At 62.5% G+C, this 13,092-nt stretch overlaps 1 protein-coding gene across 1 annotated transcript in view; it reads right to left on the bottom strand.

Annotated features, from left to right (window-relative positions):
* Positions 1-1,376: 1,376 nt before the first annotated feature.
* The window catches only part of LOC119093012 (RNA pseudouridylate synthase domain-containing protein 2), a 58,579-nt gene continuing 46,863 nt past the window's right edge, over positions 1,377-13,092 (bottom strand). Inside the window, exons 8-13 of the mRNA XM_037215904.1 lie at positions 6,575-6,765; positions 4,927-5,112; positions 4,659-4,699; positions 4,569-4,626; positions 1,981-2,168; positions 1,377-1,508 (exon numbers count right to left, since the gene is read on the bottom strand). Of these exons, the coding sequence (XP_037071799.1) occupies positions 1,431-1,508; positions 1,981-2,168; positions 4,569-4,626; positions 4,659-4,699; positions 4,927-5,112; positions 6,575-6,765 (742 nt within the window). The 3' untranslated portion in view covers positions 1,377-1,430. The remainder of the gene's footprint in view (positions 1,509-1,980; positions 2,169-4,568; positions 4,627-4,658; positions 4,700-4,926; positions 5,113-6,574; positions 6,766-13,092) is intronic.

Genomic DNA, 13,092 nt, shown 5'->3' with positions numbered 1-13,092 from the left:
GAACTGTTCGTCCATCACCACACAAGGTAAAGGGGGATACTCGAGCAGGAAGCACGCTCCGCGCACCGAGACGCATCGGCCGCCGTTATAACGGATTCTGAAACGATACCCGCGCTCTGGTAGTCCATTTCCCGTGCGGAAAAAAACACCATTTCACCCAAAATCTGTCATGGCTTACTTCCAACCATTTACTCAACACTCTAATTTCTGCCCGGACGTGAGTCGCGGCAAACACTATTTTCCCGGACGTCACGTCCGGCAAACAGGGCGCACAAACAGCGCAGCAGCACACAACCGCGGCCAAAGCGGACGAAAACACGGCGAACGTCTGGCGGCTTTATTGGGCCAAAGCTCTCGCAGGTGCGCTGAGACGCGTCCGCGGAGTGCGGCCACACGGACACCGATCGGACCAGTAGGAACAGCGCCGAGAGACGACACGCGCGCCGCCCGACCGGACACGAGACGGACCCCCGAAGCCAGCCCGGCGCGACCCGACGCGGCCCGGCGGCCGGCGACGGCCGACGGCGGCCGGGGCGCCGCCGGGCGCGGCTGAGGTAAAACCAAGGCACTGCCACAGCGCCGGGCCGGCTGTGACGTCAGAGGGGTGTCATCAAGGCACGGCGGCCGGTGGGTGGCGTCGGCCGGGCTCGCGGTCCGACCTCGCGCTGTCGACGGGGGCGGGACGCGCCGTCCGACGGCGGACGCGCTCCCGCGCCAGCCATGCTCCCGGAGAGAAGAGCCGTCTCGGCGTGCGCCGACAGGCATTACAACTATTTTAGTACGACTGGTTAACGGCGGCCTCCTCGAGACCGGGCGAGTGCCCATTAGTCCTTAGAAACCCTGACAAACAACAAGGCATTTACACGCGCGCCGCTGCGTGCGCTCGGTCCGTTCGTGCCTCGCGCCGCCGAACACAGAGCCAGTCAGGACGGCGCGCGCCACTCGCCCGCGCTCTTTTGATTCGAGTTGTCACGACACTAAACGACGCTATGAACACGGAAGTACAGAAAGCACTGCGCCGCGCCGTCGGCCGACGCGAGATGACCCGGTGCGACAGTCAACCAACACAACATACCGGCGCCCGGCGCACCGCCCACCGCTCCGACGCCCAGCGCTGATAAGATTGCACTGCTGCGCGTCGCCGCACACTCGCGCGCGCCGCGTCTACGCTACAACCCGGCTCCAGGGCCAGAGCCATCCAAGGATGGAAAGACGAAGTTCGGCGCGCTCGCCTCGGCCCCAGCTATGACAAAATACTTGTATCTGGAAGTATTTCGAGGCGGCGGGACGCCGCGGGAAGCCGCCGCGTCGGCACCGTCGCCTCCCGCGGCCGCCGCGCCGGTCGCGCCGCGCGCCCGCCTGATATACGCGGCGCGGGCCGGCGAGGTTCCGGCCGCGGCCGCCGGGGCGGCGCCACCGTCGGGCCGGCCTCAAGCCTTGCCGTCCGGGTCGCACCAGGCCTCGGCCGCCCAGTCCGGCAGCTGTGTCTCGTACTCCCAGCCTGGGCCCTACGGCACGTGAGGCGGCGTCAGCACACTGCGCAGCGGTAGGACAGGCTGCGCCGACACACTGCACACTGACCGACAGCACACAGGCAGCGGTAGGACAAGTTGCGCCGATACACTGCACACCGACAGACAGCACACACGCAGAGACATGGCCGAGGATGGACGAGCTAACGTCTCGTAACGTGATGGATTAGTGGAGCAGCTTCAAATCCGGCACGTCCTGGTGGCCATCACTCTCTCAAACCCGTATAAGCTAAACCACGGCGAAACCCCGAAACATAATTTACACGCACACGTGGGACGAACAAGTGCAAACAACCAATACCAATCGTCGACACTGACATGGCAACGCGCCGAAACTCGGCAACACACCTTGGCAACGCACCGTAACTCGGTAACACACCTTGGCAACGCACCGTAACTCGGTAGCACACCCTGCCCCCGCTCGCTCCCTCGTCTGCGGTGCACTCACCGAATACTTCAGCGCGTGCAGGTACATGACCAGATCGCTGGGCTTGGGGTCTCTGTACTTGACCTTGCACTCGTAGCAGTGCGGGTCAACGGTCATCAGGTCGCGCCGGAAGGCGTGGCTCGAGGTCGCGCTGTCGGTCTGGACGCTCGCCTCGCCTGTCTCCCGACCGCTCCCCGACGCAGCACCGCCTGCCACACACCACGGCGGCCGTGGCCATCATGACAGCATGAGGCACGACACTAATACTGACAGCGCTGACGGGGGTGCCAGTGGCGGTGACGGTAATGATTTGGGGCTTCGAGGGCATCGACTGCGAGCGATACACGAGCACAGCACAGCACGAGCACAGCATGAGCACAGCATGAACACAGCACAGCACAGCACAGCACAGCATAGCACAGCACCCGACAGCGCCCGGGGTCCGAGTTACAGCTCCGGTTGTTACTACAGAACATCACATAGAACATCAAACACCGCAAGTCCACAGGACTGGCCCCAATCACCCCGAGCGGAGCGGAGCTCTGTCTCAGGACTGACCCAGTACACCCGAGCGGAGCGGAGCTCTGTCTCAGGACTGACACAGTACACCCGAACGGAGCGGAGTTCTATGTCAGTACTGACACAGTACAACCGGACTGACACAGTACACCCGAACAGAGCGGAGTTCTGTCTCAGGCTAAGTACACCCGAACAGAGCGGAGTTCTGTCTCAGGCTGACTAAGTACACAGAACAAGCAGTGGAGTTCTGGCGGAGTTCTGTCTCAGGCTGACTAAGTACACCCAAGCGGAGTGGAGTTCTGTCTCAGGCTGACTAAGTACACCCGAACAGAGCGGAGTTCTGTCTCAGGCTGACTAAGTACACCCGAACAGAGCGGAGTTCTGTCTCAGGCTGACTAAGTACACCCGAACAGAGCGGAGTTCTGTCTCAGGCTGACTAAGTACACCCGAACAGAGCGGAGTTCTGTCTCAGGCTGACTAAGTACACCCCAAGCGGAGTGGAGTTCTGTCTCAGGACTAAGTACACCCCAAGCGGAGTGGAGTTCTGTTCAGGCTGACTAAGTACACCCGAACAGAGCGGAGTTCTGTCTCAGGCTGACTAAGTATACCCGAACAGAGCGGAGTTCTGTCTCAGGCTGACTAAGTACACCGAACAGAGCGGAGTTCTGTCCCAGGCTGACTAAGTACACCCGAACAGAGCGGAGTTCTGTCTCAGGCTGACTAAGTACACCCGAACAGAGCGGAGTTCTGTCTCAGGCTGACTAAGTACACCCCAAGCGGAGTGGAGTTCTGCATCCACAATCAGCCCTCCACTCTACTCTTTCAAACAGGAGCCACTCGCTCCTCGTCACGCTCCGCGCTCCAGTCCGAGCGAGGCAGCGTCGCGGCGTGAGCCGTCGTCCGGAGAGGACAAACACATTGGCTCGGCTCCGAGACAGACTCAGATCTGACGGCTCGCGCAGGGCGCGGGTCCGCCCGTCCCCAGCCAGGGCGCGCCGAAGCCGGCGGGCGCCTGCCACTGATGGGCTGTGGGCCGTCGCACGGCCATGTGGGGATACCAAATAACGTCCGAGAAACATGTCGGACAATCCATTTCAGACTTGGCCAGGAACTGCATGGCAATGCTGCCCTCGGACATAAACTGGTGAGATTTTCAGCACCGGGTGACGTATTCCAGCGCTTACAGTGGCCGACATAGACCATTAAACGTCGCGTATTCTTTGTTTCACATCATGAAGACAATTTAAGAGTCCTGAAGGGGTAACATAATGGGGCGTAGTCCCATTACTGATGTCATTTTCAGGTCCTTTCTTTTACAAAAATCATTTCCAAATGCGGGACAGGCAGTCGGCGCAAAGACGTGGTAGGGATGGCCGGTCAGAAACTGACACCTCAAGTGTCTACGCGATCTGTACCCTCCAACTTCATCAATGTTATCCGTCAATGAAAGGTGAAAAGGGTACGACTACGGAAGAGAAATGCATTCACGGTCTCAACAAGGCTCTCACCGTGAAAGGCTGGCATTCCTTGCACACGACTCGTTTGGCACTGTGCATGCATGCCTGGTGCCGCGCGCCGCCGTAAAGACCGATGATGTCACCGAAATCTCCAATTAGCCAACAGAGCGGCAGAGGCTTATGCTAGCTAAGCGTGCGATATGCATCATTTACTTAACATAACACCACACATTGAACAGAACATTCATGTGCAGCACGACAGCGAGGAACTAGTCTGAGAATTCGTTCACCCCTGCCCTGCCCTCTCCGCCGTCGTGCTGGCGCCCGCGGCCGACCGGTGGTCCGGACCAGCGGCCGGACGGCGGCACGGACCGGCGGCCGGACGGCGGCACGGACCGGCGGCCCGGACCAGCGGCCCGGACGGCAGCACGGACCGGCGGCCGGACGGCGGCCCGGACGGCGCACGGACCGGCGGCCGGACGGCGGCACGGACCGGCGGCCCGGACGGCGGCACGGACCGGCGGCCGGACGGCAGCACGGACCGGCGGCCGGACGGCGGCGGACCGGGCCGGACCGGCGGCCGGATGGCGGCCCGGACCGGCGGCGCGGACCCCGTGCTCTGCGGGCTCTGACCTGGCTGGGCCTCAGCTCCGACGGTGACGTTCGGCGCGGACCCGTCCGAGGGCCGGGGCTGGCGGGCAGCGGCGAGCCGGCCGGGCAGCGCCCGGCGCCGGCCGGCACCTCCGCCGCCGGCTGGCTGTCCACTGGGGGCGGCGCCAGAGGTCAGCGGCGGCGGTGGCGGAGAGCGGCGAGCGACCGGCACACACGTCACTAAGCCGACACACGAGAGGAGGGAGAGGAGCGGGCCCCTCACGAGTTTCGCTTCATCCACTGACCAGACACGGTGCCCGAAGGCACGAGCACGACCCCCACGGCGCGGGTCGTCGTTCCGCGGAGTCGGACGCCCGTCTCGCGCCCTGTCGACACTCACCGGCCTCCTTGGCCTTGAACATGCTCAGCTCGACATCGCCGTCCATGCCGAGCCAGTTCTCGGCATTGTGGATGGCGATGAGGTCCTGGATCAGCTGTTCGTCTGTCTTCAGAATGGTGCCGCCCTTGCCCTTCTGCGGCCCGAACACCGTGTGGTTGTATAGCGGGTCGTTGATGATTGGGTACCCTGTGGGAGCGGACGTCACCTGTCAGCCGCTGACGCCCGCGCTCGGGAGGACTCGGGACCGCAGAGCGGTCGAGGGACGGCGGCAGCAGCACTCAACACGCCAGGGGCGGAGGAGCTCAGCAGCGGCTGCCACCTGCAGCCGCGCCTGCCGCGGATCGGTGAACACCATCAGATCGATGGCTGGCGCATCACAAGAGGCTGGACTTTGGGGTGACCGGCCGTCAGCTCAGGCAACAAGCTGGCCGGCGGGTGACGGTGACAGGGCGATGGTTAGACGCTCTGGGTCAGGGAAGACGCACTGGACGATGTTTTGAACCGGGCAGCGGGTCGGGCAAGCCTCCTCGTCGTTTTATTGACTACAAATGCACAGTAAATGAATTGAAAATGACATCAAAGTGCATTGCACTTATTGGAGGCCCTGTTACCCGGTGAAAATAGCGCAAGAAATGCACAGCCGCCATTCTGGAACGCCACATTAACGCTCGTCAGCAAATGACTTTGTCGGGTAGAACACCGGCCGCCTTCTCGGCATCGCAACACGCATCTTAGCGCGCTGATGATTGCGATGCGGGGAGACCAGAAATGCTTGGAACTAAGAGGTCACCTTGATACCATCGCCCACGGAAATGTTTGTGCTCTGAAACAATGTGTTTAACAGCGAGGACGAAGATAGGGTGGAATAATGCATACTAAGCGTTGTTGCTACAAGACCGGGGTCTATCACAAACGTTGCCTGTCAGAATTTGCCTGACACCTGACAAAAATGGACAGTAAGGAGGACAATGTTTTGCATTCTTCTGGCTGGGACCACAGATACAGACAATGGAGTCCGATCTCTCTACTCCAAATCGACGGAAACTCAAGTCGGAAAGGGCCACTTGCTGCACGGACAGCAGCATGAATGCTTCATTAAACTGATAGTGTAGGAAAGGACGCGTAGTTATCAGCTGTTCGATTACAGTTTTTTCAACGTGGAAGGCTTACGATGAATCTAGTGGTTTCTGGACGTCATGTCAAATGTTAGGGTAAGTTGCGCCGTTTTCACTGTTCAGCCCTTCACTAACCACACCTTACAAAACTACGCCGCAGGTGACGTGGAAGGAATGACCGCTGACGGGAAGCTGGACCAGTACCAGCCAAGGACTCAGTGTGTGAATTGCTGAACACTCTTCCTGTTTCCAAGTATTCCGAGTTTTCAGCGCTCGTCTGGCCTTGGCGTGATAAAAGCACGAACGAAGTCCACTCAGCGGCATACATGCGATTCCTTCCGTGAGCTAGCACTGCCTGCTTCGACATGGCCCCAACAAAGCACAGTAAATCTTAACTTGCGCCACTTAACTCACGTCTAAGCACGCAGCGAAGTCGTCCAAGGGTCATAACCTCACTCTGATGCCTTGCATGCGGCTCCAGCGCCCGCGCTGGCGCCGGCGGCGTCGCCCAGCACGTGCGCCGCCCAACTCACCCAAATACTGCAGATGCACACGAATCTGGTGCATGCGGCCGGTGTGCGGCCTGCAGACGACCACCGAGGAGCGGCCGTTGAAGTTGAGTCGGCTGAACTCGGTGAGGCATTCCTTGCCTTTGGGGGAGACCTTGCAGACCCCGATCTTGTAGCTGACCACCTCGATCGGCTCCTTGCAGGACAGCGGCTCACTGCGACGGAGCGGCGCAGCGTGAGGGCGCGGCGGACGGTCTGGCCGGGTGCTCTGTGCGGCGCGGCTCGCGGGTCTGGGCGGGGTAAGGCTCGCTGCGACGGAGCGGTGCAGCGTGAGGGCGCGGCGGACAGTCTGGCCGGGCTCGCGGGTCTGGGCGGGGTAAGGCTCGCTGCGACGGATCGGTGCAGCGTGAGGGCGCGGCGGACAGTCTGGCCGGGCTCGCGGGTCTGGGCGGGGTAAGGCTCACTGCGACGGAGCGGTGCAGCGTGGGGGCGCGGCGGACAATCTGGCCAGGTGCTCTGTGCGGCGCGGCTCGCGGGTCTGGGCGGGGTAACCGCGGGTCCGACGGTTGCTTTGAGCCGTGTCATAGCAAGCGAGAGTTGGGCTTTTCCCCAGTTACCCGCAGTACCACCGCCTCCTGTCGAAGAAAGTATCGAAGACACAACACCGAGTCTCTGCTCCTCCCTGGACACTCGCATCTCTGCCGACCGACGCACCACGTGAGCCCTGGAGACGCCGGCGGCTCTTTCAGCCCCATCACGTGGCCGGCGGGGAGCGGACGCTGCGTGCCGACTGTGGCTCCCCGCCGCGCGGCGAGCGAGACGCGCCGGGCCGGAGCGGCGCCGCGGACCGAGCCCGCGCGTTCGCCGAAGTTCGGCGCTGCACGCAGTTCCCTCAGATCGCGGCGGCCTCTTCCCGGCACCGACGCTGACCGCCCCGGTGGGTCAGTGCAGGAGCCAGTGGAGAGCCGGCACATCAGACGCAAGGGCCTCGGGTCCGACCACCCGAGCACAGGCCAGTACCTCAGACGGCGGCTCCCAAAGGCTCGCCCATCGGAGCGGGCCTTTTAGACGCAGGACCCCACAGCGCGCCCTCCACGTCAGAGAACTGACCTTTGGACCATGAAGCCTTGGGGTGCAGTCGCCGGAGCTAGGAGCTGACCCCTCAGCACCACGGCCTCGGGGTCCACCCATCAGGTCAGGGGACCCACCTCTCAGGCGCCGGGCCTGGGGGCCCACACACATGACTTAAGGGCCGACCGCTTAGACCCCGAGCCCCAGATCAGCCGGGCGAAGCAGCCCGAGTCCCAGATCAGCCCGACGGAACAGCCCGGGCCCCAGATCGGCCCGACGGGACACCCCGAGCCCCAGATCAACCCGGCGGAGCAGCCCAAGCCCCAGATCAGCCCGACGGAGCAGCCCGAGCCCCAGACATAGCCTGTCGGAGCAGCCCAAGCCCCAGATCAGCCCGACGGGCAGCCCGAGCCCCAGATCAGCCCGACGGAGCACCCCGAGCCCCAGATCAGCCCGTCGGAGCAGCCCGAGTCCCACATCAGCCCGTCGGAGCAGCCCGAGCCCCAGATCAGCCCGACGGAGCAGCCCGAGCCCCAGATCAGCCCGACGGAGCAGCCCGGGCCCCAGATCATCCCGACGGAGCAGCCCGAGCCCCAGACCAACCCGGGACCTCCCGGACACGCCACTCCCGGCGCCCCACCTAGGCTTTCCTCTCGGTCGAAGGACCGCAGCCAAAGCCCTGCCCCTCCCCCGCGAGGGTCTGCCGGTCACGGCAGAAGAGACCACAGGATCAAGAGAAGAGCACCTCACTGCACGAGAGGGGCCAATGAGAACGGCTCGTATCGCTGACCACTCCGTCTACGGCGCACCAAAGTTCGCTTCAGAACACATTTCTCAGCAACCCAGCCCAGCCCAGCCCAGCCCAGTGCCAGTCTGGCAGTTGCTCAACGGTGGTCCAAGCGGCGCTCTGTGGTGACCACGCGGTGGAGCGGAGTGGCCGCCATGGAGGCTGCCGCTTCCCGAACCCGGCGGAGAGTCGGGCGCACGGGGTAGCAGACGGCGGAGAAGATAGCGCACCGGCTGGGCACCGGCGCGCGCACGGCACCAAGCGGCGGGATGGTTCGCGCTGATAGCCCGGCCGACGTGATGTGACCAGCAGACAGGGACAGCACAGACCAAGCAAGGATGTACACCAGCCCGCGCCAGCGGGCGGAGCGTGCAGCTACGGCTTCGGCGTACTCGAGAAACTGGATACTAAAGCTCCCGTGCGCCTAATGATAGTGATTGAAGTTACTGCGTCCGGAAAATCTCGCAATGATACACGAGAACCTGCAGAGGTTGATCCCAGCTTTTTCCCGACCGCTAGGCGTATAATGAGGACGGCCGCAGTGTCATACTATACGGACCACCTTCGTGATGCACAATCCAGGATGTCGCCGTCCAGTGACGACAAAAACGGCAATCGACAACGCACCGGCGGATCAAGTCCTGGGGTTTTCACCGGAGAACCTATTGATCCGCAAACTGCGCAATGAACACTGTTTCTGGCGTAGTGCGTCCAGGAGCGCGGCACATCCTCTGACCCTGCACAATCGCGCCGAAACGCTGGTCTCCGTCACACACCGTAAAGGGCGTGGCAGGTAACAGCATATCGACGTTCAAAACACGCCTTCTCCCAGACGTAGTACCTCGCGCACTGCAGGATGACACGGACGCGCCTCGTTCGCCACGGCCGCGGCGCGATTGCCGCGCGCCCGGCGGCGGCGCGACCGGGGCGCTCGGCGCCGCGCCGCGGGCGTCGTCTAATCACCGCCCGGGCGCGGCGCCGGCCGGCCGGCGACACCCGTGCCAGTCGGCGGCGGCACGTTAGGTCAATACGGTCCGGCCGGCGCCGCGCCAGCACCGGGCTGAGTACCTGCGGCCGCTCCGCCCGACCAGAGCCGGTCGATCGTCAGAAAAACAGCCCACGAGACGCGCCGGACCGAATCAGCGCCTGCATATTTGACCGACTCGATTAGCGGTTCGGCGGCGAGCGGCGGTCCACTCGCCGCCCGCATGAGGCGCTTCATGTTTCATCACAGCGCTGATCTTATCAGGCACCCAGGAACCGCTGATTTTCGGCGCAGTGCGCACACCAGTGGGCGCCAGCACCAACGGCTCCATTACTCTTCCGATGCTAAGGCATGACAAGTCTGGGCGCAGGAGCGTCGAGAGCCGCTATTGCGCCTCGCGTTCGCGCCAGACCGCTGGGGGCTGGAGGAACCGGCCGGACCGTACGTCCAGCGGAAGGCGCAGCTGTATATGGTGCCGCTGCACTGGTAGGCCTGGATGGAGGCGCTAAGAGCCGCACAACCAGACGGCGTGGCAGCTGAAGACGGCTGCAGACAACAGTCCACTGGATGAAGGTGTGCTGTGATGGCATGGCCGGCAATTGACGCCTAGCCTGCGCTGCTGGCGGCCATGGAACTGCAGGACAGCTACCGGACAGCTGAAAGCGACACCAGGTGCCTGGACGGGACGCTTGGTGTCCGGACGGGACGCCTGGTGTCTGGAAGGACATGTAGTGTCTGGTGTCAGGACGGGACACCTGGTGCCTGGACGGGACACCTGGTGTCAAGGCGGACACCTAGGGTCTGGACGGACACCCAGTGGCTGGTGTCAGGACGGGGCACCTAGTGCCTGGACAGGGACACGTGTGTCAGAACGGGACTTCTGGTGTCTGGACGGACACCCCGTGTCTGGCATCAGGACCGGGCACCTGGCGCCTGGACAGACACCGAGTGCCTGGTGTCAGGTCGGGACGCCTGATGTTGGCGCATGTCGGCGATTCAGTCGCTTGATAGTGCGGCGGTAGGCGGCACCGGCTGCCATGAGCCAGTGCCGTTGGCTCTGCGCATGCCTGAGGACGGCACCGAGCCTCGCGTTAAGAGCAGGCTGCACCCAGCTGTGGCGGGGGTGTGGGCGGCACCAACACGCCACAGCTGGTGTCTAGCGAGCAGTTGGCAACTACGGCTGACTGTCGCAAGGTGTGTAGTGGTAGTTCCAGGAATAGGAGCCCATGGCTGGTGGGATAGCTCGTTCAGCCGTGCGTTGCGTCAGGCTTGACGGCGTTGCTCCACTCCATCCCGACATCACAAGGACTTTGTTTGTCAAAAGATGCTACAGCGGGATTCACCCAAGTTTCCCAACCCATCTCACCGTGCAACAACATCATACATCGCTGCGTTCGCGCCGCCGTTTTCGATCAGTCTGATTGGTTTTTCCCCCCGTTGGCTCTAGAAATTGCCTTCCCTCTCCCGGAATGATGCACTTTAAAACTGCGCAGAATCCCGACAGGCATTCAAAGGATTTGGCCGTTGACAGAGACTGCGGCGGCGGCGTGGCTCCTTTCAGCTGCTCCGGTGCAGCGGCGGCGTCCCGTAGACGTCAGCACTCCCTGAGCCACCTTCAGAACCAGTTGCAGACCAACTCTGGGAGTTGAACGGACATCGCCGATTTGTTCCGCCGCAGCGCCGTGGTGCCTCAAACCTAGCAGCGGCGCTTCTCGCGTGCACGAACGCCGCCACAGTATTTTGGTGTGTGCGCTGGCAGGTGATTCCCGCTTAATGTATAACTATCTGTAAACAGGTGTGTCGGGCTAGTTCCATCAAGCGATGAGTAATCACCGTCGATGATTTACGGTGACGGAATATTGGGGATCATGTGACAACAGTTAAGTGAGTTGCGGAATTTCATGGTATGATTAACTGAAATCACAAAACGACCGCAAAATATAAAACAAAAAACGGGGTTTACTCGGAGGGGGGTCAAGGTCGCCTGCTGACCCACTCCAACCTTGAACGAGTTGCGCAAGCCCGATGGCGGTTCATATAACGAAATAAGTTCAAATGGGTTTTAAAAATATTCCTGCTCCCCCCGCCCTCACCATCATTTGTGACTTCCTTCGTGCAGAAAAGCATACCTGATAGCTCATGTCATTATTTCAGGTCAGTTTTCCCCCATGCGCGGTTTCGCCTTCCTTCCGGGCGAGGGATTTACCGCGCTCAACATCGAGGGCGACACATCTACTGTTTGATCATCAGCACCCCCACATTCATCAACATAGCTTAAACAACCCGAGTTCCTGCACCTGTTCGGCGGCCGAATAGTCGCAGCCCACTCCTGTCCATTCGAGGGCTCGGGGCCAACACAAGCGCACTGGCCGCCGGACCTGCGTGTCCGCGCGGCCCGGCCGCGCCTGTTTTGATTGGCTCGCCGGTCGCGTGACGTCACACAATGCGCAGCACCGCCGTGCTTGGCTTGGCGAGAGGGCTCGGCTGGCGGGCAGAGGCGAGAATGATAATGGACGTTTCCGCACTCGCGCGGGCCCGCGCTGAGCCGGGCTTTGTTTCGCCGAGGCGTGTGTGCTCATGCGTGCCGCTCCTCGACAGCAGTCAGGCGAGAGACGACCTGGCGCGGCCCGGCTGCAAGGGCGGTGCGCACCTAGGCCCGGCCGGGCTGTACGGAGTTCAGTGCCGAGACCGGCTGCCCTCCCCTCGTCTCAGCAGGAACGAGGGAAGGGCAGCCGGGAGAGAAGGTGCACTCGGGTGTGCGGGAGAAGAAAAGGAACTGGGAGGATTCAATGTACTTCCCGGTCACAAAAGGATCGGACCTGCACGGCGTCAATCTTGACTAGAGGATGGAAAACGGTCCTCCAGGATCCGCGGAGTGCGACGAAACGCGCTGGGATTACACAAACGTCCCAAGCAAATGAGGCGTTACGTCAACCGAGGCTTACACGGAAAAGCAACCACAGCAAAGTCTGCGACAAAGGTACGGGAGGGAATGCGTCAAGTCGGGCCGAGACGAACACCCAGTCCGATTCAAGATCGTGCACGGCCTGCATGCGAAAACAAAACCGCGCCCCTACACGAGATTGGCTTCGTGGCGCGAAGCAATTAAAGCCTTAAGCTAGACGAATCCAGAGGCGATCAGACTGAGCACGTACCAATGAGCTCTGACGAACTCAAAGCCGCTCAGCATAAAATCACCGAGCACTAATCGCTCAAACTTATCGAATGAATTACAAAGTTGCTCAATAGCCTGGGACACTTCGACGTAAGCCTCCACCTGCCGCCGGCGGCAGAATCGCTCAGCGGCGGCTCTCCGCGGGCGCACACGTACGATCGCCGGTCGTGTCAGCCAGCAGTGACCTCGCCGCGTCCGCTAGGGCGAGCGCTCCGCTGGCGCCAGCTGAGACTCCGGCGAGCGGCGCCGGGGCGCCAGCTGAGACTCCGGCGAGCGGCACCGGGGCGCCAGCTGAGACTCCGGAGCGGCGCCGAGGCGCCAGCTGAGACTCCGGCGAGCGGCGCCGAGGCGCCAGCTGAGACTCCGGAGCGGCGCCGAGGCGCCAGCTGAGACTCCGGCGAGCGGCACCGGGGCGCCAGCTGAGACTCCGGAGCGGCGCCGAGGCGCCAGCTGAGACTCTGGCGAGCGGCGCCGGGGCGCCAGCTGAGGGCACCAGCGGCGCCGCTGCGGCCTCGTTAACGGCC

This window comes from Pollicipes pollicipes, unplaced genomic scaffold (genome assembly GCF_011947565.3).
Source record: "Pollicipes pollicipes isolate AB1234 unplaced genomic scaffold, Ppol_2.1 Scaffold_3812;HRSCAF=4468_pilon_pilon_pilon, whole genome shotgun sequence".
Classification (NCBI taxonomy): domain Eukaryota; kingdom Metazoa; phylum Arthropoda; class Thecostraca; order Pollicipedomorpha; family Pollicipedidae; genus Pollicipes; species Pollicipes pollicipes.
The sequence above is the reverse complement of the archived record's forward strand: the minus strand, read 5'-3'. Positions and strand labels throughout refer to the sequence as shown.